General features: G+C 38.2%; 7 protein-coding genes across 7 annotated transcripts; 3 read left to right on the top strand and 4 right to left on the bottom strand.

Annotated features, from left to right (window-relative positions):
- Positions 1 to 19: 19 nt before the first annotated feature.
- Positions 20 to 8,353, bottom strand: LOC104810391 (1-phosphatidylinositol-3-phosphate 5-kinase FAB1B-like). The gene is made up of 12 exons (XM_010536677.2): positions 7,971 to 8,353; positions 6,788 to 7,892; positions 5,786 to 6,511; positions 5,412 to 5,565; positions 4,953 to 5,297; positions 3,987 to 4,862; positions 3,565 to 3,896; positions 3,171 to 3,294; positions 2,947 to 3,084; positions 1,151 to 2,605; positions 741 to 1,007; positions 20 to 634 (listed from the first exon to the last, which is right to left on the bottom strand). The coding sequence occupies exons 2-12, from the start codon at positions 7,381 to 7,383 to the stop codon at positions 305 to 307; spliced, it is 5,343 nt and encodes a 1,780-aa protein (XP_010534979.1). The 5' UTR covers positions 7,384 to 7,892; positions 7,971 to 8,353; the 3' UTR covers positions 20 to 304.
- Positions 8,354 to 10,635: 2,282 nt separating this feature from the next.
- Positions 10,636 to 11,370, top strand: LOC104810583. The gene is made up of 2 exons (XM_010536931.1): positions 10,636 to 10,935; positions 11,163 to 11,370. Exons 1-2 carry the CDS (start codon positions 10,691 to 10,693, stop codon positions 11,368 to 11,370), a joined length of 453 nt encoding a protein of 150 aa, XP_010535233.1. The 5' UTR covers positions 10,636 to 10,690.
- Positions 11,371 to 11,889: 519 nt separating this feature from the next.
- On the bottom strand, positions 11,890 to 13,510 carry LOC104810390 (NADH-ubiquinone oxidoreductase 20.9 kDa subunit-like). The gene is made up of 3 exons (XM_010536675.1): positions 13,367 to 13,510; positions 12,369 to 12,535; positions 11,890 to 12,263 (listed from the first exon to the last, which is right to left on the bottom strand). Exons 2-3 carry the CDS (start codon positions 12,520 to 12,522, stop codon positions 12,100 to 12,102), a joined length of 318 nt encoding a protein of 105 aa, XP_010534977.1. The 5' UTR covers positions 12,523 to 12,535; positions 13,367 to 13,510; the 3' UTR covers positions 11,890 to 12,099.
- Positions 13,511 to 14,016: 506 nt separating this feature from the next.
- On the top strand, positions 14,017 to 17,658 carry LOC104810582 (probable E3 ubiquitin-protein ligase RNF217). The gene is made up of 3 exons (XM_010536930.2): positions 14,017 to 14,279; positions 16,868 to 17,458; positions 17,586 to 17,658. Exons 1-3 carry the CDS (start codon positions 14,017 to 14,019, stop codon positions 17,656 to 17,658), a joined length of 927 nt encoding a protein of 308 aa, XP_010535232.2.
- Positions 17,659 to 19,974: 2,316 nt separating this feature from the next.
- On the bottom strand, positions 19,975 to 20,218 carry LOC104810388. Its single transcript, XM_010536673.1, has one exon. The coding sequence runs from the start codon at positions 20,158 to 20,160 to the stop codon at positions 19,990 to 19,992; it is 171 nt and encodes a 56-aa protein (XP_010534975.1). The 5' UTR covers positions 20,161 to 20,218; the 3' UTR covers positions 19,975 to 19,989.
- Positions 20,042 to 22,799, top strand: LOC104810389 (ethylene-responsive transcription factor RAP2-12). The gene is made up of 3 exons (XM_010536674.1): positions 20,042 to 20,429; positions 21,444 to 22,318; positions 22,402 to 22,799. The coding sequence occupies exons 1-2, from the start codon at positions 20,129 to 20,131 to the stop codon at positions 22,277 to 22,279; spliced, it is 1,137 nt and encodes a 378-aa protein (XP_010534976.1). The 5' UTR covers positions 20,042 to 20,128; the 3' UTR covers positions 22,280 to 22,318; positions 22,402 to 22,799.
- A 1,406-nt stretch (positions 22,800 to 24,205) lies between these two features.
- On the bottom strand, positions 24,206 to 26,255 carry LOC104810387 (GDSL esterase/lipase ESM1-like). The gene is made up of 5 exons (XM_010536671.1): positions 25,954 to 26,255; positions 25,706 to 25,824; positions 25,400 to 25,597; positions 25,046 to 25,322; positions 24,206 to 24,643 (listed from the first exon to the last, which is right to left on the bottom strand). Exons 1-5 carry the CDS (start codon positions 26,216 to 26,218, stop codon positions 24,390 to 24,392), a joined length of 1,113 nt encoding a protein of 370 aa, XP_010534973.1. The 5' UTR covers positions 26,219 to 26,255; the 3' UTR covers positions 24,206 to 24,389.
- Positions 26,256 to 26,557: the final 302 nt, after the last annotated feature.

Raw genomic sequence — 26,557 nt, 5'->3', positions numbered from 1 at the left:
GAGAGATGCTTTATACACAAAATAAAAATAAATGTCTTGTAAGTCCATGGAACAAATGAATTTTGTTTTTTGTACAAACAGCTTTTATATATGGTTTGAACGATTGGAGAAGAGAGGTAATACAATAATCTCATCCCTTGCAGAGGAATTTCAGACATCTCCTAAGCTACTGTAATGACCAAAATCCAGAAACACTGGACGATAAAACTTTTACCAGATCTTTAAAAAACGCCGAACCAGGACGAAGAATAGAGATTCCATTTCAAAACCAACACTATACAAAACTTACAGTATGGTTATAATATCACTCGGCAGCCGCCATGCCGGTCCGAGAGTTTTCCTCCAGCAGGTCGGACTGGGACCTGTTCGGGACGATACCGGAAGGCGACCATTGATCAGGGACCATGAGGAAGTAAGTTGTCATCGCCTTTCTGAATCTTTTCTTGTACTGCTTCGGGGAAATCACAGTTGGCGAATCGTTCTTGGACCCTCCAAGAATTCCAGAGGCTTTCACCCATGTTTCTAGATGCTTGTCCCATGTATACTGCCTCAAGAAATCGATGATCCCGAGTACCAGCTCGTGATTTTCTTCATCCACTCCAACCAGCAACGAGTAATCCATCACATCAACTAGCTGTTTTTACATCAAGAACACGGAAATTAACAGGTTGATGAGGAGAGAAGATACCTTTTCGATTTTAGTTTAAGGTCAAGGAGCTGAATGCAGCCGAAAAACTTACTGCGAGGAAGGCGGTATCGTTCCAGACGGCTCTTTCCAGAAGTCGTTTTGCTTTATTACCCAGAAATATAGGGGAAGTTGGCATTGCTTCAATCAAGTTCTGATCCAACAAGACTTTGTTGATCCCAGTAGAGTCGGGATTGTAACGTGCCCGGGAGGATCCCTTGAGATCATATAGACGTTTCACAGTTCTTCCGAATAGAATATTCTCCATAACCAGAACGTCCATCTTCGTTTCTTTCCCGCTTTTAAGTTGCTTCACCATGACCTGTCAAAACAAAATCTATCTCAAGAATGGATCTAATGCCAACTCAACTAGAGCCCAAGTGAGGAAGCTTTTTTCCACTGATACGAGCAAACACTTATCAGGACAGAAAATACAATGTAGTTTGAAGGGTTAGAAACAAGAACCTGATAAATTCCCAAGATTTTTGCAAGGCATGTGGGGCTTTTCGTGTTGATAGAATCGGACAAGTACTTGAAGTAAGCAGGTGCAAACTTGATGAATGATTCCAACTCTGTCTTGGTCACTTGCTTTATGATGAACCGATCGTCCAGTGTTTTTGCAAAGAAGACATTACTCTTTCCACCTTGAGCACCCCATTTCTTACACCGGCTAAGAGACCTTACATAATCAAGTTCCGATGGAATACACATGCTCCGTAGTGCTTCAAACCGTTTTGCATAGTAACAAGTAACGGTATACTTCACCTTTCCGAGCGTACCATCCTCCCCAAACGAGACTCGTACAAGCAGAGCTTTTGTATAAGAGAGCGGGTCCAGAAGCAGTGAGCTTCGAGAAGTAGACATGGCAAGTATGCTCTCATCAACTGAGCTAAGACTTCTGCTCGGGTCAAATATCGTGTCGTCAATAGAACGAGAGAGATTCAGCTCAGAAGGATATGAAACCAGAGACTCCCCTTCGCCAGAGATTTGACGATGATATTCGGGTGACATCAGAGCATACGCGATAATACTCGTGGGCTCATCATCATGAACCGGGACAACAATGTCATTGATACCCACCGGCAGAAGTAATCTCGGCCCACCTTGCAGTTCTGATTCTCTGAACGATGAAGTATAGACTGGGCGATATTTGCCCAATGGGTCAAGCTTCTGAGTGCTAGCCAGGAAATTTTTGTTCATGGATCGGTAGAAATTGAAAAACGACATACCTAACCAGCTCACAGAATCTTCTGTATGCTCATAATTCTTACCCGGTAAAGCAGGTGAGACCGGACGAGCTACCTTGAGTTCACTTAGCTGTTCTGTCAGGTCCATCAGCTTCAGCCCCTCCACCTTTGAAGGCAAAGTTGAAGAGTCTGATAAGACGGTAGCAGGAGGGGTGAAGTTATTATCTTTTGGAATCTCCACCGCTGCACGATGTTCACCTATCCATGCTGCTTCAAGGGTGGCTGATAAGTTTTTCATAGCTAATTGACCTTCAGACTGTGACCTACGAACATCGAGCTTACGTTTCAAAGTGTCAGATCCATCGGGTAATGTCTTGCAAGAAGAAAGTTCACCCCGATCTTCTTTCTCTTGATTCAAATCCAAGCTTGTATCTGATGACTTTAGAACCGTGTCCAAGGAGTTGGTATTTGCCTGAAATTCACCATTAGGGTTTCGATGAGGCTCTGACCCAGCAAGAAGAGAGTTAAAGGAGTTGATCATCGGTTTCTCATGTTCTTCTCTTTCAGTGTCGATTCCAGTCTCGAGGTTATCTAAAGCTGCTGCATTAATCAAGCGGTGATCCCACATATATGACTGGAAAAGCAGCTGCCTACGGATGCGGTATAGCTCAAGAACATCGACCAGAGGTTGGCCTTCTTTCACTTCCCTGTTCAAAATCTTTTGCATATTCTCCTGGAGGCAATAATTCAAGAACATGAACAAATGGGACATCATATAAATGCAGAGAACACCACATTGAAGAAATAAAAGTAGTGTTTCTCAACTCTTTTTCTTTTTTTTTTTTCTTGGTTAAGAAGAGCAAGAATCCTGAGAAACCAGTAATTTTAAGACAAGAACCATGTTTTTTTTCTTTTTGAAGAAAGCCAATAGAACAAATTTTCAAAGAACAAGATTCTTATCTTGAAATGGCTCTTCTTCGATCCTTAGATTAAATTCAGACACATTTTTCAACATTTTTATCATGTGTCTGAGCTCTAGAAGTTCTTTGATATGGCAAGAACATGTTCTCTCACCTCGAAGTCCGCCTTCTCTCGTTGCAGTGCTGCTTCAAGTTCACCAATTCGGCGCCTGGATTCTTTCAAACCTTTCCCTGCAATTTGACTAATAGTATTCAACACTTCAGAGAACACAAGCTCTGCTCTCTCTACCACCTGTTCAAGATCATAGTAAGCCGAATTACTTCAACTGCAAGTGTGAGACTTTGAAGCCAAATCCAAGAGAATTGAAGGTATTGAACCTCATCTGTTTCTCTCTGTATCCAGGCCTGGTTCTCGTAGTTGAAACTAAGTGTTGAAGGGGGAAGGTAAACCGAATGAACATCTATAGTTGCATACCGGAAACAGGCAACCATGTTCCCGAATCTGCACGAGCAAAAACTAGTGAGAGCAAGAAAGGAAACACACATTAACTGTATGAACATCTACATCATCTTAGATTTAGCGGTAAAGTTGAAACTTTTCAAGGGAACCACCAGGATTTGGGTCGAGAGGGAAACTTCTCTTTCTAGAATAGGAAATGTGTTTCTTTCGCCGGCTAATATTTTCGAATTGCATGAAAACCCCACCAGTTTTTGACAACTTAATCATATTCCGCTGGTTATTTTAGATAGGGAGAGAAGAAGAAACATGTACCCATAGAAACGAAGGCAGTCTCTATGGAGCGAGTGCCCACAGCATGCCACTCTACTCGCGGCTGCGTGATTTGAGAAACTGAGCTCTAAAAACTTCCCAAACGATAATCCCCAAGCAGCATCAGACATCACTACTCGTCGGGTGGCTGGAGGGAAACCATTAACACGAGGACATCTCAAGCATCTATGCCACATCCAGATCTTTCCCTCCTTTTCACCGGGCAAGAGATCATCCGGAAGCTTCTTGACAGATATTGTGAGGCTGCCCTGCCGATGAGTATAGCAGTGAACATGTGCTTCTGATGGCATCTCACATGAACGGCATCGGTAACTCTGCAAAAGTTTTGAGCTTTTAGGTTACACCATGTTCCCATGTAAGCCATACAGAGGCATAGAGAGAATAATCAGGAAAGAAAACCTCACCTCATCGAACAAATGATCTCTCAAGAACCGGCCCAAAGGTTTATCAAAACTCCCATAGTATTTTATCCGAAAGAGATGGGACCTCTCACACACAGTTCCTTTCCACACTGACCGTGATGACAGGAAAACCAAAATGCTCTGGTGATCAGAAGGTGATGGAGGAAATTCCTCTTTTAGAGATTCTGCCTCCTTTCGATTCTCACTGTTTTCGTTTTGCACAGTTGAAACCCCTGAATCGTTAACTCGGTCACCAGCTGCAACACTAACATCATTTTGAGAAATCCCTGGAACAACAGCTTGATCTGGAGAATGAAATGACCTAAAGGAATTGTGGGTTGTATAATCAGCTGCTATATTTGCCCTAATGTTCTCTGCTGATGTGTCCACCACTGATGATCGTTCCGAAAAAATTGCACTTCTTCCCTCTACCACACGGTAAGGCAAATTCAGTGGAACAGCAGGGCGGGAACTGATAAAACTTGGATTCATTTCTCTAGGCTGCCAACTTGAAGAACCGGGTATCACAGGATTTATATCCATTTCGGTCTTCTGGACTGAAAGATTGCTGATGGATGATATCGGCCCTGATGTTGGGAGGCTATTTGTTCTTTGTGGTTCAACACCAGATAGAACAGTCTTTGACTTTTCAACTGTGGAGACAGTGAAACCTGGTACAGTAGATATTGAACGTTCAATGGTTGTAGATTTAGCAGGAAGTGCCACAGTTATTGGAGAGTTCAATGGAAGATCTGGGGAGGCTCCTTCATCTGCAAGAAATGAAGTCTCTAATGCCAAATGATAAGCAGCAAACACTCCATATTGGACGACGTGCTTCACTTTCTTCAACTCATCTCCATTAGCACCCCTAAGCAAAATCTGAAGCAGGAAGGACAGTAAAGGCAAACAAGTTAAAACAAATTGTGGGGACTCTATTTTTTTTAACGGCTTGGAGTTCGAGTTGCTTACCGTAAAGCCTAACGGCTTTGGGCAACCCTCAAAATACATTAATGTTTTCACTAATTTCTTCCCACCTTGACCAGCTGAACCATGTTCTTCAAGAAACCTCTCCACGCGAAAATTCTCACAGTGACCCAGTTTTTGAGAAGAGAGATGATCTACTGAAGGAATTATCTGAGCACCAGTGCATCGAGCAATGCGATCTAAAAGTGGCCTCTTAATGTTCAGAACAAGGGATATGTCTTTGGAAAGAAGGTAGTCTTGTGCAAATCGAGAAACTGATTTCTCTACGAGGAGAATATTAGGGCGTTCGGCGTGTATCTTTGCCACAGCCATCTTTAGATGATCCTTTTCCTGAAACCCAAACAAATATAATGAGTAGAAGGTTTAGGTATAAACAACCAAATGCATATCTAAATGATGAAAGAGAAGCAAAAGACAATGGATAAAAAGATTGGCAAATTCTACTTGTTGCAACAGAGTATCGAAACTTGACAGCTGGTTTTTAATCCTTTGATATTCAAGTGCAGAGCCTAGAATCAACAGCCGAGGTTTCTCAATCTTTGCTCTCATTCTCCGGTGAGCCACATTTTTCTTGCAAACAACTCCCTTCACAACCATGCTGTGAATAACAATACAAAATATAGATTAACTTAAAAAGATTGAAACTTTACAATACAACAACAACATCGTCTTGATCCCAAGTTATTGAAACTTTACAATAATCTTGAAAATATGATGATGCCAGGAAATGGATGAGAAGCACATAATGTATGAAACAAAGGAACAAAGACTAAGGATCAAATATATCTAGAAAATACATATATGTTACTGGATCATACCTCTCTCGTGGGGATCCAGAAGCTAAACATTTTACTTTGACATAGCCACCCGGGTCCATCCCACCACTTTTACTTGTATCAGGCTTCAATAAATTTGCAGCCTCCCAAGAAAGAGAGGTGATAATCTCTAACCAGTTCTCTTTTCCATCTTCATCGCTTACCGAGATATTTTCAACTTGTAACAGTTGAGCAATCAAAGCCCTAAAATGCCCGTCAACCACGTTTTTCATAGCCTCCTTATGCTCCTCACTCGTTCTATCCTCACTACGGTACTCTCCACTCCCGAAACTATTGGAAGGACGTAAATACCCCCACTCTCCCGAGGCATCTCCCTCATTGTCATCCTCATCAAACAAAGCACTTTCACTCTCATCTTCTTCATTTTCTGGATCAGGTGGAACCCACAAAAGTCCGTTGTTCTCAAAATCCACCGGATCTTCTGAAGTATCTGCAGGGGAATAAGTGTCGTCACAGCCATCCCGATCATCTCTCTTCTGAAACTGTTCTGTTTCATCTGAACTTAGAGACTGAAAACAATGACGAATGAGTGGAGATCCGCTTAAACTTCTCATGTCAGCGGCTTCTCCATCGAGATGCAACTTACAGCCATCCTCAATACCCATCTCACCATATTCAACCGGACCATAATATTCATTATCTTGAGGAGAAGGCCTCGTCTCCATATCATGCTGGTATGCACCATACTCATCAAACTCATCATCACTCCTGATGCAGAAGCAGAAATACAATTTGAAATCTTTACTGAACGTACGGCGCTTAAAAATATTTTAGTTTTTCCAAGACGACGTCTGGTAATAACGTGTACAAGTTCACCAAATTGAAAAGAAGAAAGTATTGAAGTTTTCAGTTCAGTCAGCAGAGTTATTCATATTCACAAGTTAAAATAACATCTTACACAAAAAGGAAAATAAGTCAATTCAATGAAGTAAATTCTCGTTCTAAATAGTGAGCGTTTCGAGAAGAAGAAAAAAAGAAAAGAACCTGTTTGGGGTAAAACGGCATGGATCTTCCACATCTGCAGCAATGAAACTATTCCTCCCGGTTCCTTGCCTAATTGTGTTTGTTTCCAATGCAGATACCATATGTAAACTGCCATCAGAATTGCGTTGAACCCTTTGAGAAGGTCCAATTACACCTGGCGTTGAGCCAAGAGCAAAGCTGCTACTATGGGCGGTAGTACTGGACTTTGAGCTAGGAAGACTTGTAGCAGAAGGCGAAGAACTAAGTTCTGCGTTATTTGGAACCTGTGAGCCGCCATCACTTTGATCCCATTGCTTGAAACAGTAATTGCAAACCCGAATCCTCTCCCACTCTTCATGGGGAGTTCTCAAGTCACTGGAGGGGATATGTATCGAGTTTGCTGTACACTTCCCGCAAAAAATTCTGCCACAAAGACGGCAATGGTGTCTACGATTGATAAGGGTAAAATGGGTATCGCACTCATAACATACCCGGCAGCTCTGATCAGGCATCCAAAAATCCCGGGAGACAGTGGCTGGGTCAGATCTCCAGGGAAGCCAGGACTTCACCAGACCCACTATCTCAGATAGTGTCTTATTATTATCTCTTGCATCCATCTAATATCTTCCCAAACCATCATGCCACATGAGCATACAAGTCTAGGATATCATACCTACAGCAGCAACAAAGCTCAGCCCCAAATGATTAAAACCCAACTACAAAGATCAGTAATCGTCTTAACCGGTAGAACAGGGCAATTTCCATCAAGGTCTCAAAGACCAAAAGTCGAAATCCTCAAATAATTCATCCTCATTATAGAATATTCAACCGGATACCAGTGACTATGATTCTCTGCTTCATTATAACAAGATGAAAAGAGCTTCTGGTCATGCCCAAACACCTACACCGAGTTTAAACGGATTCTATTTCTCATACTAGAAAGATGGATGACAAAAGACAATTTTCAGACCGAACCCTAAACTACTTTTCCTTGTCCAGAGATTGTTGGCTGACCCCCTCACTGAGAAACCAAAGCCAGACGGAAAAGTTAACACCAAAATTGTCTCACTGTGAAAACCCAACTCCTAATCCAACCATTATCCAACCCTGAATCGCCAATCACTGTCTGAAATCCAAAATGAATCCCGTAATCGACAATGGCCAGATTTAACACGAAAACCAATCAGAATAACACGAGACTAACCAGAAATGTTGAACTTGATTCATCATACCAAAGAATTCTGGTTGGATCGGAGAAAGCTTCGAATTTTTTCTTGTTCCCTTTTACCCTTCAAGCAAGATCTTCCATGACAGGCGACCACAAACGAAATCGAAGAAAACCCGATTCCGAGAAACCGATTAAATGATAATTCCGTAGCTCCAAGGAGAAGAAAATAAACATCGAAATCAAAAGGGTTCAATTTCCGAATCACGATTCAAAGAGCATTTGTTTCCGAATTTCCCGAGTTTACATCGAATCAAATTACCTCCCCAGGAAATTTCCAATCATCAGACGATGATCCATGCTCGAATTTCAGGCAATCTTTGCCCTTTTGATTCCAGAAAGTTTTTGAAATATTTTTATAGTTTTTGTCGTGGTCGAGCTATTGACTGATTTTCATTTTTTTAAAAATATTTTTCTGTGGCAGAGAGCGACATCGAGATGGCAGGATCTCACATTTCACTATCTAGACCTTCGCGTAGGTAAACTAAACTCCCAACCGCATTTCCCGTATTACCCCTGTGTATGTATGTATGTATGTATACCCCTGTGTATGTATGTATGTATGTATGTATGTATGTATGTATGTATGTATGTATGTATGTATGTATGTATGTATGTATGTATGTATGTATGTATGCGCTCACGCAGCAAATCTTTTGTATTGTACTCATGAATTCATATTCAACTTCTCGTGATTGATTTATCCAAAAAAAAAAAAAAAACTTCTCGTGATTGTCTGTCTTCACGAGAAATTATAAAACATTATCTAACAAATGAGTCATCATTTTTAAATATATTTAAATGTATTATATATCATTAGGAACAAACATTATTCTACTAACCATCATAAATATATGACCCTTATTTTACAATTAAATCATTTTCAATATTTAAAATATCGATTTCTTTTTATACACATATATATACACACACACACGCTACGCCTATGGGGCTGAATGACGCATATTATTCATGTATGCGAACGTGAAATTCTTAAAAAAAATAAACTTTTCATCTAAATTTTTAAAATTGAGCGAAAATGGTGTTACTATTTCCAACAAATTTTGCTTATCACTAAATTTTTATTTTATAATCGTGACTTCCAACAAATAACTTTTAGATCTGTATATTGCATTGTTATTATTTCCATTAAATTAAATGCAACGTTATTAGTATATTACAGCTATATATATACACACACACACACAAACATACCATGTTACACGATCATACCAAACAGACAAGGGAAAAAACTAATGGGCCTAAGACGAAGCCCAATTGGAATTATATTCATAAAACAAATTACTTAATGCAAAGAAGAAACAAGAATTAATAAAAAAGTTATAACAAATTGACGCCCTATTAAAATCTCAAATAGAAATGGAAAAAAAACGATCAAACTAAATATTATCTTATTATTCATGAATGGGAAAAATAAAATTTTAAACACAGAGAAAAATAAAGAAAAACAAAAAATTTGAAGTCATTAACCAAAACAAATCACGAATATTCAAAGAAACCAAACCAATTTGATTATTTTAATGTACTCTAATTGCCAATTCCATAATTATTTGCTTCGAGATTTAATATTATAAAATATGTAAATAGAAATTCGGAACCTATTACATGGCCGAAAGGCTTGACTCCCTCCCCTCCCACGCTTATATACTCGACAATGCTCCACTAACCACAACTTTTTTTTGGCCTTGGTTTTTTTGTTCTTTCTTTTTCGTGTAAATGTTATTGATTAGTTTCTTTTATCCGTTGAGCTATTTAAAAATATATATTTATCTCTTTTTATTTGTCATGATTTGCAAATTATGATATTGTAGTGTTTATAAATCTTAGAAAATTTAATCTAAAATCAAAATGAATAGAGAAAAAAATTATACGAGCGGTTGTAAACAAACTTGGGATTTAAATATTGTTGTAATGTTGTATCTGTTTTGTTGTCGATTTCTTAGTTTGATGCGGTTATATTTAAATTCGATTTCGTATTAAAAAGATAATTTAAAAACTACACCAAATATTTTTCTAAAATTGAGCTTGGTTTGATAAAATGATATACTATTCAAATTATACCGACCGAAACCCTAATTTTTTGTTATAGTACTTGAAGATAAATAAAATAAAAATAAAAACAACAAAATCAATTCTAAAAAATCAGTATTAAATAACTTGATAAATCTTTGACCACATTTTATAAAAGGGTAAAAGTAGTGTTTGGCACCAACATTGCATTTGGACGTAGAGATCGGTCAACATTTCATTAAAATAAGTCTTTTAGAGGTTTACTCATTAAATCTCCACGTGAAAAAAAATGTTTTCCCATGCACCTTTTCTAATAAACCTGACTAAAAAAATAAATTCCTACACTGTAGTAACATTAACAAAATATAATAATTTAATTATATTGTTTTCCGACAAAACAAAAAGAATCGCTGTCATGTGTAAGGAAAAAAAAAAGGAAAGAGACAAAAATAGTAATTGCCCACGTTTTAATCGAGACATATAGACACACCATCAAACCAACAGTATCGTGAATTCGCCCTCTTGATATATCCACACACACATATATATGTGTGTGTATATATATCAGATTTTCTTCTGACTATCCCTCACTTCATCTCTTCCACTTCTTGTGTTCTTATTCTATATTCTTTCGTATAAATATAACAAGTAAAAGCAGGAGAGAGAAAATGCTGCAGGGTTTGAGTCTTAGGGAAGAGAGATTGATCGGAAACAGAAGGCATCAATCATCGCATGTTGGGTTGAAGCTCTTGATAGCAACATCCAAAGAGAAGAAGCCCAATAACATATTGATGAAACCTGCCGTGAAATCGGTTCATCGATCCTCTCGGATTTTCTCTGAGCTTTGCTACCTCAAGAGATGCCATCTATGCAAGAAAAAGCTCCGACAAGACAAAGACGTATACATGTACAGGTACGGTATATGCATATATATATATATATATATATATATGTAATTACATTCACGATGCGATGTGTGTACTCGTTTATGCTCATTAGGGTTTGAATCAGAGTGGTCGATTCATACATGTTCTGGATTCAAATGAGTTAAAGCTTTCACAGCATTTATGTGTTTGTTTGTTTTTTCCGACATATATAGATATATGGTTTGATGAGTGAATTACGTAATTTTATATCCAGGGGAGATCTTGGATTTTGCACCGTTGAATGTCGAGATCGGCAGATATTGATGGATGAGAGAGATGAATTCGAGGTTTCGACAAAGAGACTGTTGGCTAATTCCGGCGCCGGAAAAACCGAGACTCAGATTCTTTTGGAAGATCTCCGGCGGCGGCATCGGCGACACGTTCCTAAGTCATTTATAGTCCCTTTGAATCAGTCCTCTTGACGTAGCCATTATAATGCTAGAATTAGATTATGTATAATCATGTAATTTTTTTTTGCACGTACGTACGTATCTACGTCTCATTTTGACAAGTCCATGCATGATTCAAATACAATTGAAACACATGAGATGGTGCAGTATACGATTATTGCATCATATGGAATTATCATAAATTATAGGATCGACAGAAGATTGAAAGGAACTTGTTTGGTTCCTACTACCGCAGCCACTCTATGGTGATATTATGAGTCCCAATAAGATATTTATGCAAGAGGGTTACACACACATCTATATGCATATATGTATATATACACATATATATCAATGAAAGAGTAAAAGATTATTGCATAAACAGAATTTCCGATTTTTTAATGAAAATGACCCCAAAAAAAAATAAATAAAGATCGGAAGTCAGATATCTAATCAAATGAAAATGCTAAATCAAAAGTGACATAAGTGGTGTCAATGTAAAAAAGTTCATGTTTTTTTGACACATGCTCTCCAAAGTTTTGTTTTTTCATATAGTTTAGGGGGCATTCTTTGTATATTTATTTTCCAAGAACATTGTTTCCCTGAAATCAGGAATCAAACACAGACACATGAAATGAAATTCACACTTGAATTCCAACCCACAAAAGTTGCTACTTTTGGAAAAAGAAAGGATCAAACTTTAGATCCAGAAATCTTCAACAATGATTCGATACCCCCCCGGGAAACTCAGCCAGTTAAGATTCATTTGGAGAAACCATGCTTCTGGGATCGAGCAACCTCATCATCATTAGGAAAAAAACCCATGAGCCGACCCGCCGAGTTCTGGTAAGCGTACATGAAACCTCCCATCAGCCCGATCAGCCCACCCGTCACCATCGATGGCCCCTTTATTCCCGGCTTTATCCCTGTAAGAACAAACAACAACTACAACTACTAAGATTCCTGTCTTTACAAGATTCCGCGAACAGGCAGAGAATGCAAACGTGATTTCGCGGGAGAGAGGGTCATACCGGATAGATAACCAACTGTGACTGAGATACCGGTTATGGTCGAGAAGCGGAGGTAATCTAACATGCTGAAGTTTCCGACCACTTTGGTAAATGGTGGGTTCCGATCAATGACAGGGTACTGAGGCTTCTCCAACGCTGTGATGTCCGTGTTCATCTTTGTCTGCTTCCTGCATATCAATGAGTTCCACTTTCTTTAAGAGACTTGTTATCGAAAGAACAGAGGATGAATTCGGCATTCATGTTCGAAATGTATAAGAATTAAATTCCTTCACGTCTCAGAAACCATTCACAGTGACACTGACACAGTTACGACGAAACGATCAGATTTTGATGCGGGAGGTTATAACGAAGATCTGAAAGCCATGACAAAGAAGCTGCTTCGATGTAGATGAACAAACATAGTACCCATTAAACCAAATATCAAAGGCTTAACCATCAGGCATATGAACAACACAAAGTTGCTGGATCAGGATCACAGAAAAAAGCTCAATCAAATCTTCCAGAGAAAAACCGGGTAATTGAATTTTAGTACTGATTGCAAGATTCAAGTAACAATGAACTATGCCAGCTTTGTTTATACTCATGGTATTAAGCACAGAAGCAGAATCCGAAACCAAAGCTTGGAAACAAGAACAAAGTAATAGCTAGATCTATCATCCAACAAAGCAATATTCAAAGTTAAGAATGTAATAGAACTCTGCGATCTCAAACAAGCCAGAAACTACAGAATTGCATAAGCATATACACACACGCGCACATACACTCGCGCATATAATCGGAATATCGCGATACCAAAATCATCGCTCCAAGTGAAGTATCATTGATCGGGAAAATTACCATCAATAACGCAAAATCGAAACGAGTACCTTACAAAATTCAGCAATAAAATCCACCAATTCGAACTAGAAATGGAGAGAAAACACCAAATGAAAACTTAGGGCACCGAATCTAGAAGATCCAAGCGAGATGAGGACCGAAATGAGATTACAATTTCTTACCCAGAACTTCCAGCGATTGCGTATTGGAGATCAACGAAACGAGAGGCCAAACGCGAAGAACAGGAGCGACGGCAGTAACCGGCGGCGAATACCCAACCAAGCGAATCTGCGATTGACGGCACAGACAGATAGAGTCGAAGGGAGAACCGATTTAGAGAGTATTTATAGACCGGTTCATATGAGTGATCCGGTCCGGTTTACGTGCTGTATTACACAATCGGTTCGGTAAATCAATATTTCTATCTGAACCGGGCTAAATAAACATAAGAAACTTGATATTATCCATATCAGTTCTTTGACATTCACATATTACAACGATGTAAATACCCCTCAAATGTGTATCCACATTCAATGCATTGGGCAAAATATTTGTATTTGGACTATGAACTCAAATATTCAAATTTAAGAATATATTTATTAAATTCTCTTTTGACCACAATTTATTTGCTTCGAAATTTTCATATTCCAACGCTAATCGTAATTAACCACTAATTAATCAAAAAGTAAAAGAACTCTTCGAATTCCTCCCAATCAACTAAACCAAATTATTGCAACGATATATATACACACACACGCACACAGACAAAACAAGATAAACTGCAGAGCCCCTGAAACATACAAATCGAAGTTAAACTCTAGATCTTGAAAAGATGAACCATGCATCGTCATCATCATCATCATCATCAAGAAATGATGCATCTGTAGATGAGATGTATTTCTCAGCGTTGTTCGATTACGATGAACTCTTCCCTATCTCCGACGAGAGCTACGCCATGGAGCTTCACCTCCAAGAAGCCCTAGTTTCTTCCCTCTCAAGAGATCTCCCGTTAAAGGCGGAGAATCTTCATCATAACAACGTCGTTGGAGTCGCCATATTATCGGAGAAGAAGATAAAGACCGAGCCCGAAACGACGTGGCACGCTGGGACTGGTCGTGGTGGTGAGTTTCTGAGACCTGGGAGCGATGTTAAGGTGAAGATCGAAGAACAGTAGACGGAGGGTAAGTGCTGACGGTCGGTCGATGGTGCAGAGAACAAGTTTTATTCAAGAATCTTTGTTGTATCCTGAATTTAAACGTGTGATCTCATTGCCTGTCGTCGTTTATGGATTTGTAAGCGGAACACTGTTTCAGTTTCGGCGTAGTGTCTTGATTGATTTGTCTGGACGTATCTATGTTCTATCGTAATTAGCCAATATATATATATATAATTTAATCGTAAGAATTCTATTCATGGATGAAAGTGGACCGAAATTTCAATGAAACTGATTTGTAAACCAAAATTATCATCATAATCATGATAGTTTTTTTTTAAAACCGAAGTTAATCCTATTCGTAATTTTGGTTGCCGTCTAATGTAGATTTTATTTTTTTGTATATTTTTGCGTTAATTCACGATCATTAACTCGTCCTTTTGTTTATGTTTAAATTATATATATAATTATAGCCTATTTGTGAGTTTCCGCTAGTCATTCTAATGTGATATTGTAAATGTAAGATTTGTGTCATAGTGCATGTTGGATAGATAATCAACGAAGTATTTTTTTTTTAATGAGAGTGTTCTGTACGATTTTCTTTTTAACTTATCCTACTAGACAATGATCAACCCATCTTCTCGACTCTCTTGAAACCTTAGAAAGCTAATAGAGCTTAAGGAGTTGGTAAGGCCGTTGCTCAAGAAGAAGCTCGGGAACGGACATGAGACATACTTCTAGTTATATCATTGGATTGACCTTGGTCCATTGCTCCAATACGTGGGAGAACAAAGACCCGCAACTGCGTATTCCACTTCACGCCAAAGTAAATGAAGCTACAGACACCAATGATTGGCATCTTCCGGCAGCTCACTCAGACACGACATAAAGACTACAACAGATTCTGATGACCATGGAGACACCTTCGCCAGATAAGGGGAGTGACACAACCCTGTAGAGATACGACGCAACCACATTCAAGACGGTTTTTAGCACAGGAGGACATGAAGCCAGCTGAGATCACAATCCTCGGAGGTACCATGGGTGAGGAATATTTGGTTTAAACACACCGTACCACCATACGCGTTCGTCCAGTGGCAGGCTTGCTTAGGAAGGTTGCCAACGAAATATCGGCTCAATCGATGGGGAGCTCAGACAGACACAACCTGTTGTCTATGTATTCAGGCAGCGGAATCGCATGATCACCTTTTCCTTGCATGCTCGTTTAGCTCTGGGATATGGAAGCATTTTGCTAATAGGATCAGACCTGATCCTCCATTCCTCTTACCGCAAATCCACAGATGGATCGAGGCAGCTGACTAATGTAGGGACAAACAAAGGGGAGCACTTGCTAAGATCACATTGTAGGAACTCATATATCTGATCTGGCGAGAGAGGAATAACCGAATTTTTTGGTCTCAACTCTCAGAACCAGCTGTCATTAGACACAAACTTGATCGACTCGTGCGGAATGTTATTTTATCAACCAAAAAAGAGTTGCAACCAGGAGAAAACTTACTCTTGTAGGATTGGTTCTACCTAACAAGGTCACCATAATTACCAATGCTTATATCCTTTTGTTCTTTAGTTTTTTTGTAAAGTTGTACTCGTGGAGGTTCTGCTTCTTCATACGGTTGCTCAATCGGAGTGTATTTAAAAATGTTTTTTTTATAATTAATATATTCAGATTTCACCAAAAAAAAGTGCTGAGTTTTTTTTTACTAAAAAAACTTTTATTATGAGATTTTGTGTGTATACATATATATACGTGTATGTGTATGGTCTACGTGCTGTATTTCACCATCGTATTGGCAAATAATCGGACAAAATAAACTTAAGAGACTTGATAATGTCCAATATGTGGGATTCAAATATTACAGCTACGTACATGCCCGGTTGATATGTGAATAAAAAATGTATATACATTTTCAACGCATTGGGAAAAATATTTGTATTTGGACCATTGATTCATTTCTTCTAATATAATTCTTATGTGTATCCAATGTATTGGACGAAATATTTGTACTTGGACTACAGTTGGCTCAAATACCCGAATTCCAAGAAGATATTTTATTCAATTCTCTTTCACGATATACAAAGATACATTTGACCACAATTTAATTGTCTTCGAAAATTCCATATTCCAATGCTAGTAATTAATAACTAATTAAATTAAAAGTAAAGTAAAACTTCAAATTCCACCCTAATTAATAAACTGAAACCAAATTACAGCAACGATATATTTACACAGAAGAACGAGATCATCTTCTCAAGTCCTAAAACCAGCAATTTCGAGTTGAAAGTAGGATCCAGAAATGGTGAACGACGGTTCATCGTCGTCGTCGTCATCATCATCAAGAAATGATGTTCCTGTCTTAGTAGATGAAGCATATTTCTCTGCGTTGTTCGATTACAATGAACTCTTCCCAATCTCCGACGAGAGCTACGCCATGGAGCTTCACCTCCAAGAAGCCCTAGTTTCTTCCTGTTCGAGATATCTCCCCCCACTGGCGGCATTGTCAGAGTCGAGGGTGAAGACAGAACCCGAAGAGCCTTCTAGAAGGTTCTGCATCATCTGCATGGAAGAGAAATCTTCCTCCGACATCTTCCGAGGAACCACCAGCTGTACTCACTCGTACTGTACGGACTGCACCGCGAGTTACGTGGCGATAAAGATAAGAGAGAGCTCGGCGCGGATTAAGTGCCCTGCCGTGGAGTGCACGCAGCTTCTGGAGCCGTACACGTGTCGTAATCTGGTGCCACGCGACGTGTTCGAGCGGTGGGAAGACTTTTTGTGCGAGTCGTTGATCTTGGCGTCGGAGAGAGTGTACTGTCCGCACAAGGACTGCTCGGCTCTGATGGTGGAAGATGGCGGGAACACTGAGGTTACGGTGACAGCGACGGAGTGCCCTCGCTGTCACAGGCTGTTCTGCGCGCAGTGCAAGGTGACGTGGCATGCTGGGATTGGTTGTGATGAGTTCCGGAGATCTGGGAACGGTAATAAGGTGACGGTGGAAGAACAGATGGTGATGGAGATGGCGAAGGCCAAGAGTTGGAGGAGATGTCCGAATTGCAAGTTTTACGTGGAGAAAGTTTACGGATGTCTTCATATATCATGCAGGTTATATTCCATATCCATCGCAATTGCTGTTTACGTACTTTAGCTTTAATTACTATTAGAAACGCATTTTTTTTTTTATTCTTGAGTTTGCATGGATTACATATTGATTAAGGGTTTGTCTTTTTAGGTGCGGATGTGAATTTTGCTATGGATGCGGATCCTTGTGGCATGCCCATGGTCAGTCATGTAACCCAAGTTGACGATCGAATCGATGTTGCAGTCTGCAACTTGCAGAGAACAAGTTTTATTAATCATGTAATATCGTGTTTGAGAAAATGTTGTTTCATATGGTTAAGTGGCATATTATTATTAATTTGTTTCTAATGGTTATTAGTCATGCTCGGCTTGTTTCTGTTGTCATGAGACAAATGCATAGTATCTGAACCCTACAGAGGGTGACACGTAATCTCTTTCATGTGAATCAGTGCAAAAAAAAATAATGAATGAGAAACCAATTCTTCAATTATTTTATTCCTTGTTAGATTAATAAAAAGGCTTATGCTTGAAGTTAAATATCAAAAAATAATAAATCGCAAAATAATTGTAAATGTACGTGCTGATGTCAATCTTCATAAAGTAGTGGAAGATAGCAAAGGTTGCATGTTAAATCAAACTTTTAGATTTATAATTCGATGATCAATTCATTGATCTTAGTCCGAATATTTTTAGTAAAACTCGTCAAAAGGGTCTCCTTTTTCTTTTCTTTTATTTTTCTTTGATTATTATGCGGTAGGTTATATTATTTTCCAAACAAGTAATTGCACCAGCCATCCATTGCTTTTGGGCATTTTCGTCATCGTCATCGGCTATATATATATATATATATGTAAATTTAGATGATTAATTAATCTCTATAACATTCAGTAACTGTTAATGTTTATTATGTGTTTCGAGAAGATATTTTGGGATGATGTAATTTAATACTAACAGTCTAGGGCGGGTCTCAGAGTTTAGGATTGGGGAATTAGTAATAACGTGTTTGAACAAGTTAAATAAGTAATTTACCAAAAAAAAAACAAGTTAAATAAGCAAAAAAAAAAGTAACGAAAATAAATACGATAATTAATTAGGTGTATTGTTCGGTGAGATAGCGAAGCGGGGCAACGATTAAATGCCACGTGTAGTTTATGATTCAGCGGCATATATTTGTCTGAAAGTTGACTACGTTCCCTCAGAAGCGCGCGTGTACTGCACTCTCTACAATTTTTCATTCTCTTTCTTTTTCTTTTTTCATTTTTTTTACCGCGCCATATTAGCTTGGCCATGTTGTCATGAGGCAGATGAGTATTAAAAGGACGAAAACCCATATGACGGGTTGAAGTTCGAGTTTTCAAGATTTGGAGAACGGATTATCCTATCGGTGTCCATCCTTAATTTCCAAAGAAAAAGGCGATAATACACGTGAAACATCATGATTCCATGACTATAAATAGAAAATATAAGACAAAATAATTAGATGTAATTATTTTGGCTATAGTCTAGTGAAGTTTGATATCTTTTTTTAATTCAATCTAATCTATTTTTGTATTTTATATTTTTATCTCTCTCTATATTTTATATGGACTTATAAGAGACTACTTTCTTCTAAATAGACATCAAACTTTTGCATTTAATAAAATAATTTAATCATCATATATAAAAGCTGCTCTCGGATCTAAGGTGGAGGTAATCGGACCGAAGACCCGGAGAACTATACTGGTTATAAAAAAATAATTTAATCATATATAACAAATAAAAAAATATTAAATTAACGTAAAAAGGTGGAAATATTTTAAAAAGTGTAGATTATAGTAAATTTATAATTGAATAAAAAAACAGAAAAAGTAAGTTAAAATGAATGTAACAAAAAAAAAAAGAGGTTACATGTAAAATATGTTTTTATTTCGAATTTAAATCTAAACGTGAGAAATGGTATTAAATCGAACTTTTATTTTCTTATAAAAGATGTAATTAGATTAAATACACGATTAATTTATGAATTATAATACAAAAAAATATGGGTGGAATAAAATGAGACTATATATCTTAGAAAGGGACATTATCCAAAATATTCTCCTTTTACTAAAATTACTTTTGCACATATTCTCCCCCGATGTGACCATAATAACTGTATGATCATATGAATATCACAATAACGTTAAATTTATGGTGATCATATCAAATCATCATGGTCACATCTTACATATATATTACACTAATGACTTAATGAAATTATAAAAAATTTAACGTTGTGACTATACAGATAATATCTGGTCATATGGTTATATCTGGGGAGGTTATATGAAATACTAGATTTAATAAAAAGGAGGATATTTCTTATATTTTGCCAGTTAGAAGCGTTATATTCGTCTACTTTTGTTTAGGGTTTAGTCAACAAAATCAAAAGCCATTCATTGAATGCATCTTACCATAAAATTAAATAAATGAATTTGCCAGCGAAATGGCATGACCGTAAAACTAGCTCCAGAAGAGGGTAAAATAGTAAAATAGCAACCTCGTTGCTCCAGAAAATCATATGTAAAGCTCTTTTATTATTTTTCTGACGTAAAAAAAAGCCAAAGTAAGAAGAGAGGAAGAGAAACTCCATCAAGAAGAGAGAGAGAGAGAGATTTTTCGTTTTCGCCGGTAAGATTCCATTTGTGAACATTTACACCCTTTCCGTGAGCCGACATGTGTGGAGGTGCAATTATCTCCGATTTCATACCGCCGCCGAAATCGCACCGGGGTGCTAGCGACTATGTCTGGTCGGATCTGAAGAAGAACGCGAAGAGCTTGAAGAAGAACTCGAAGAAGCGGTCCGATTTCTTCGATCTCGAGAATGAGTTCGAGGCTGATTTTCAGGGTTTCAAAGATGACTCGTCTATCGATTTCGAGGATGATTTCAATGCCGATCATGTCTTTTCCGATGTGAAGCCCTTTGTATTCGCCGCTCCTCCGAAACCAGCCGTCCGCTCCGCCGCCGACTCCGACGGTAAAATTTAGGGCTTTCCACTGTAATTCGATATAGTTACTTTCTGGAGCTTGGGAAGCTTGTTGGTAGAAATTAGTCTGTGATTTGAGTGGTTTTGGTTCATTTGATTTCAGTGATTTTGTCTTCCATGTGTTCGTCGTATATGCATGTTATGATTCATGTCTTCTGATCTCTATTTGCAATATTTTATTTCATTTCACCGGAAAAGGTAAAGACTTTTGCGTGTAATATTCTGAATTTGGTAGCTTTCTGATATTGGTTTCTGTGGTTTTTTTTTTGTTTCCTCCAGTGAAATATCACTTTTTATTACCCTTTTTACTCCTTTAGAAAAGATTTGGCTTTAATTGTTAAAATTCCTGGATAAAGAAACAAGAAAGTAGCCTTTTTTTTCTGGAATTTTTTTATAGGTTGATTGAAGATCTTTGTGGTTTTCTTTTTTGCATTTTTATTGCCTTTTTCTTAAAAAATAAAATCTTCTTACATGTGCTTAGGATTTCATCAAGTGATCTCGGGCTTCTTCTTGGTTCTTTTCCTGTTAGTTCTTTTAGGAGTTTACCGAACCGTTTTTAGGTTGTATGCTGTTCCATCCGATGATTCAATATCCGGTTGGAGTTGATTTCCGAGTCTTTTCTTTGTCAATCGCTGATCGTTCTTTGGGGTTCATGAACTGGTTGGATGATCTACCTGCTGTCTTGTAACCAGATCCCTCTATGTCGATCTTTACCAAGTTAGGAGTCTAGAGTTTTAAATAGGAATTAGAATTTAGTTTCTGGAGACATGTTGTTATCATCTGGAGAAGTTTTATGTTTGTTTTGTTGGTTGGATTGATATGTTCTTCTTTGTCATTGTCTTGCCTAAACCTACGGCTATGGTATGGCATACTTTTAAGTTAGATACATGGGATGAGACATGTCTGGTATTGATTGATGCCTTTGTTACAGTTTAGTCCATGGTTGAAGTGTATTGTTCATTGATTGTCTTTGAACTCGTTTCGTTTGGTTTCTCCTGACATAGGTTCTGCCCCATCCAAGAAAGGTCCGGAGTTCAATGGGCAAACCGAGAAATCCGTTAAGAGGAAGAGAAAGAACCAGTATCGGGGCATCAGGCAACGACCTTGGGGCAAATGGGCAGCTGAGATCCGTGACCCCAGAAAAGGTGTTCGAGTCTGGCTCGGGACTTTCAACACTGCCGAAGAAGCTGCTAGAGCTTATGATGCCGAGGCACGAAGAATCCGTGGCAAGAAAGCTAAGGTGAATTTCCCTGAAGAAACCCCTCGTCTCAGCCAGAAATGCCTCGCTAAGGCCAATCCTCAGAAGCCAGTGGCGAAACCACCAAACCCAACTTTGGTTCAGCCGTATATGGATCAGATCTCGAACTCTGACAATCCGGGACAAGATTGCTTCGATAATACGGGGCTGGTGGATGAGAAACCACATGTGAACAATCAGTTTGGGCTGACAAACTTGTTCGATGCTGAAGATATTGCATACCCGTATTTCAGTTCAGACCAGGGCAGTAACTCGTTTGACTGTTCCGAATTCGGGTGGAGTGATCAAGGACCCAAGACCCCTGAGATATCTTCCATGCTTGTCAATGATTCAACTCCATTCATGGAGGACACTAATCCATCCAAGAAGCTTAAGCCCACTGCTTCAAGCACCGATAAGTCACTCTCTGATGAGCTGATGGAGGTGAAATACTTCCCAACATCTTTTCTGGACAACACCACGTGGGACTCTTCACTGGAAGCTTTCTTCAGCGGAGACGCTGCTACAACTCAGGACGGGTCAAACCCCATGGACCTCTGGACCCTCGACGAAATCCCTTCCGTGCTTGAAGGGGTCTTCTGAACAGATCAACCTCTCGTTTACTGTAAATAAGGCTGCATGGTAGTGATTTGTTTTCACGCTCTTCAAAACCAAAACTGCCCTATTGCCTCATATGATCTGTAGTTTAGTTTGGTTTGTTTCAGGATCTGCTGTTTGGGGAATGGTACAAAACAGCTGACCCTTTGCATTGCATAAGCCAGGAGCCGCCATGGGAGTGATCTCTCACTCTCTAACATGGGAAGCTGCTCTTTATATCTCTGATATAAGGGTTGATGAATCAAATAGAGGTACACTACACCTCTAGGCTGTCTTCCTTAAAGTTCTACCGATCTTCATTTGAGGTTTGGAGACTGGTTTTAGTGTACTCAATAATGTTGTTTTGATAGAAAACTTAAATAGAATTATCATCAATGATGAACTTTCATATGATCTTATTCGGAATTGTCTATTGCTTTCTGCTTAGCGAATGGTCAAAAGGGTTTGCGAATGGAATATATTCGAAACATTTGAGTGTCTGAATCGAACATCTCACTTTTTCTTCCGTCTTCGAGTAAGATTCTGGCAGTACAGGAAGAGACTTGTTTATCTTTACGTCTTTGTCGTGTGTTCCCACATGGTCCACATGCACTCCTTCCATATTTTCTGTATACATGTATGCATACATATATACATATATATGATGTGCGCAAGTCTCCATATAATTACACATACACGTCTACATATCTATGTATGTATATATGTGTGTGTGGTGTATAGGTACTTGCATTGTTTTTCCCTTGATGATATATATTATCGACGATACGAAGTTGAGTACATAGACTGAGCCAAAAGGTTATCCAAACAAACGGACGTGGTATCATTCTACATATATTTATCAATATTATAGGAAGGAAACTCGATAACCAATGTGATTTTCGGAAAACTCGATCAAACCGGAAATGGTACATGACCGGTTATCAGAGGGTGAGCTTTCATTTCATAATCACGATTCCCAAGGGTGAGATGTCATTTCTTACATCGCAGTGCTTAGGCAGGTGAGCCACCTTTTTTTTAATGTGGGTAAATCTTAAAAATATATTTTTAAATAACTGTATATTAAAATTTTATTTAATTACATAAGATTTTACAAAAATTAATTGATTAAAGGTGTATTTAAATTACACAAGGGTGAGATTGAGGGTTTTTTGTGGGATTTATCCTAATTATCATTTGAGATAATTATAAAATTATCATTAAGATTTTTATATGACACATATATCGACATTTGTATTTTTACAATCCAAAAAATGAGAGGAAAACCTTTTTTTTTTTAAATGGTATTATTACAGAAGTCGATTTGGATTAGCTTTAACAATGTTCGGCAATTATTGGTTCTTTTATTTTGTATCCAAATCAGAAAATTGGTCTGTTGTGTTCTCTCTATATTGTGAAAATGCATTTATTATGATATATATATATCTACCAAACATTGAAAAAACGAACCACTGTTCCACAAATGTCATGTGGGAGCCATTTTTGTATATTTGTTTTTATATTATGTACTAAAGATTCGCAGACTTACTTGTCAGATTTTCCACGTGGGCTTAATTCTTTCACCTAATTGTTCAGAAACCAACCAGAGTATATATATAATATAAGTGAATATTAAAAAAAACAGATTAATTACTTTATTATCCTCCTTAAAACATATTAATTATCTTATTATTATCCTCGTTTCTTTAGCTTGTTTATAACCTCAAACTAAATCACTAACATATCAACTAAAACAAAATTCTAATTCCTACTTTTGATAAGATCAAGAGATGGATAAAAAAAAAGGTAAAAAAAAACATTTAACAATTTTGTTTTAGCATATAATTCATACTGTTTTAATATGATATAAAACATGTGATCTTGACATTATATTATATATCTAATGATTATTTTGTGGAGTATGAAAAATCGTAATGAAAGAAGTTGTAAGATGCCATTCAAGTCCAAAGCGAAATCGAATTCATGATACATATAATTGTAGAGGAACACATCCCTCATTTCGATTCATCACACACACACATATATATATGTATATATATATATAACGAAAGCTTAAATTATTCTCATTGGGACAACATGAGAAGATGATGTTCCTTGCTTAGAACTCGAGCATGGATGCATTAGGAGGGAAGACGAGGAGCTCACGGAGAGTCATGGGACCGACGATGTCGGGGTCGGCCCCGAAGAAGAGGTGAGCGATTTCCTCGTTCGCCTTCTCGGAGTTGTGTTTGCCGTCGTAGAAGAGATAAGCCCTCTGGTATTCACACAGTTTAGAGTGTACGATTATGGAACCACACCCGTACGCATTGTGCGATCCGATTCCACAGCACGCGTCTATTGTGTTAGCGAATCCTGTTCCAATGGTTTTAGGACAAAACCCCACATTAAAAAAACATAAACAATGATATATATATATATATATATATATATATACACATATATAGGTGAGAGATCATGGTTTGGATTCTCTACAATATTAGGGTCATTCAAGAATCGATAATAAGCAGTAGCATTCTCGGTATAAGGGCACTATCGTAATTGTTTACAATTAGGGTTTTCTACTTATTGTTGTATATATAATACAAACCATGACCCTAATATTTTAGAGAACCTAGCAACCATGATGAAACTCGATGTTTTGATCGATTCTAAACGGCTAAACTAGTCGTGTCCGAGGCTCGGATCTTTGTAAACAACTCTGTATGTATAGGCGCAAATGAAGTCGATATCCATTTATCTATAAAAAAAACTCACTGTATCTGTTGAAAATATTGGAGGCATGATCTGCTGGAAGAATCCTGCGAGAGAGGGCGCCGTAGAAATCAAGAACGGTGTACTGAAATCCCGTGAACTGTTTCGCAAGAGATTCTAACATCGGCCGGATCTTCTCGTTGTGTTGTTTCGCTAACTCGTTGAGTTTTTCGTAGCAAGCATCTCCTGTTAACTGATGTTCTTGCCTCACAATCGGAAGACAACCTAGCGGCGCCAATGTCTGGTACCCGAATTTTCTTGCCCCCAGCATGTATAGTAACTGCGAGACCATATATGTTAATTAACATTTTGTTACGTTTTAACATAAGGTAACGTGATTAAAATGCATGGACTTACGGAGAGACCGCTCTTTATTCGGCCGATCACGACAGCGACAAAGGCTTGCTGTTTAGTGACATCGGCATCGGTGCCCTTTATGAAATTCAAGTAATCTTCGGTCCCGATTTGGATCAGAAACAGAGATTCTCGGAGGAACGTATCGTTCCAATTCGATTTCATATCTCCGAATTTCGTCACTTGCTCGGGAAACGTCATCTACAAAAAGAAAATTTTTGGAAATTGTGTCAAGTTGTAAAATACGAACATAAAAAACGTGTTTTTTTTTTATGAGTAATAACAAAAAATAAAATAAAATTGGCTTACAGTTTCAGAAGAATTTCCAAGAACAGAAGCATCGGCGACGGCGAAACCAGCTCCATGAGAGAAATCTGCGTTCGGTTTAAGCGCCGGTGGAATAGGGTTTGGTATGTTCATGAACGCCGCTGCGATTAATTAAACCGATCCAAAAAAACACAAAATTATATTTTGGTTAGGTATATTGGATTACATATTATTATTAAGTTTCTTTACAAAATCAAGAATAATAATAATAATAAATTTCAAAGTAGTACCGATGAAATCCGGGACGATACGACCGTCGGAGAAGCGGCCGTTGGGTTTGTCGGAGGAAATGCCGTACGGCCAAGTAGATGAAGGCAAGAAGTCATTGGTGAGAAACTGTTTGTTTCCGACATCGTAGTAAGAGTCCCCGAACGGGAACAGTCCTGTTTCCTTCACCCCTTGTCCCCTGGCTCTGTTAACACCGTGATTAACGAATGTAATTACTGTGATTAATAACCCCAACATTTTGATTATATTATCACCATTGGTCGCCATTAGAGAGAGAGAGAGAGAGAGAGAGAGAGAGAGAGAGAGGGGGGGGGGGGGGTGTTTGTCAAAGTTCATAAACTTCTTGTATTTATATTTGGTAGAGACTCTCAATTTAGGCAATTGGTGAAAAATTATTGTTTATTTTATCCATTAATTTATCTGATGAAATGATGACAAAGGACAAATATTTGCCAATTCCTTTAATGTTCCATAAAAATGCCCCGGCGCGATGGTAATTCAACTTTGTAATACATTAGAAATCGTTGATTTGATACGTTAGATACATTAAGCTACTACTACCATGCATGGTCTAAAACGCCTCCGACACAGCTACGTACCATGCAT

Source organism: Tarenaya hassleriana, unplaced genomic scaffold (genome assembly GCF_000463585.1).
Source record: "Tarenaya hassleriana unplaced genomic scaffold, ASM46358v1 Cleome18, whole genome shotgun sequence".
In the NCBI taxonomy this organism is placed as follows: domain Eukaryota; kingdom Viridiplantae; phylum Streptophyta; class Magnoliopsida; order Brassicales; family Cleomaceae; genus Tarenaya; species Tarenaya hassleriana.
This window is presented reverse-complemented; position numbering and strand designations above follow the sequence as displayed.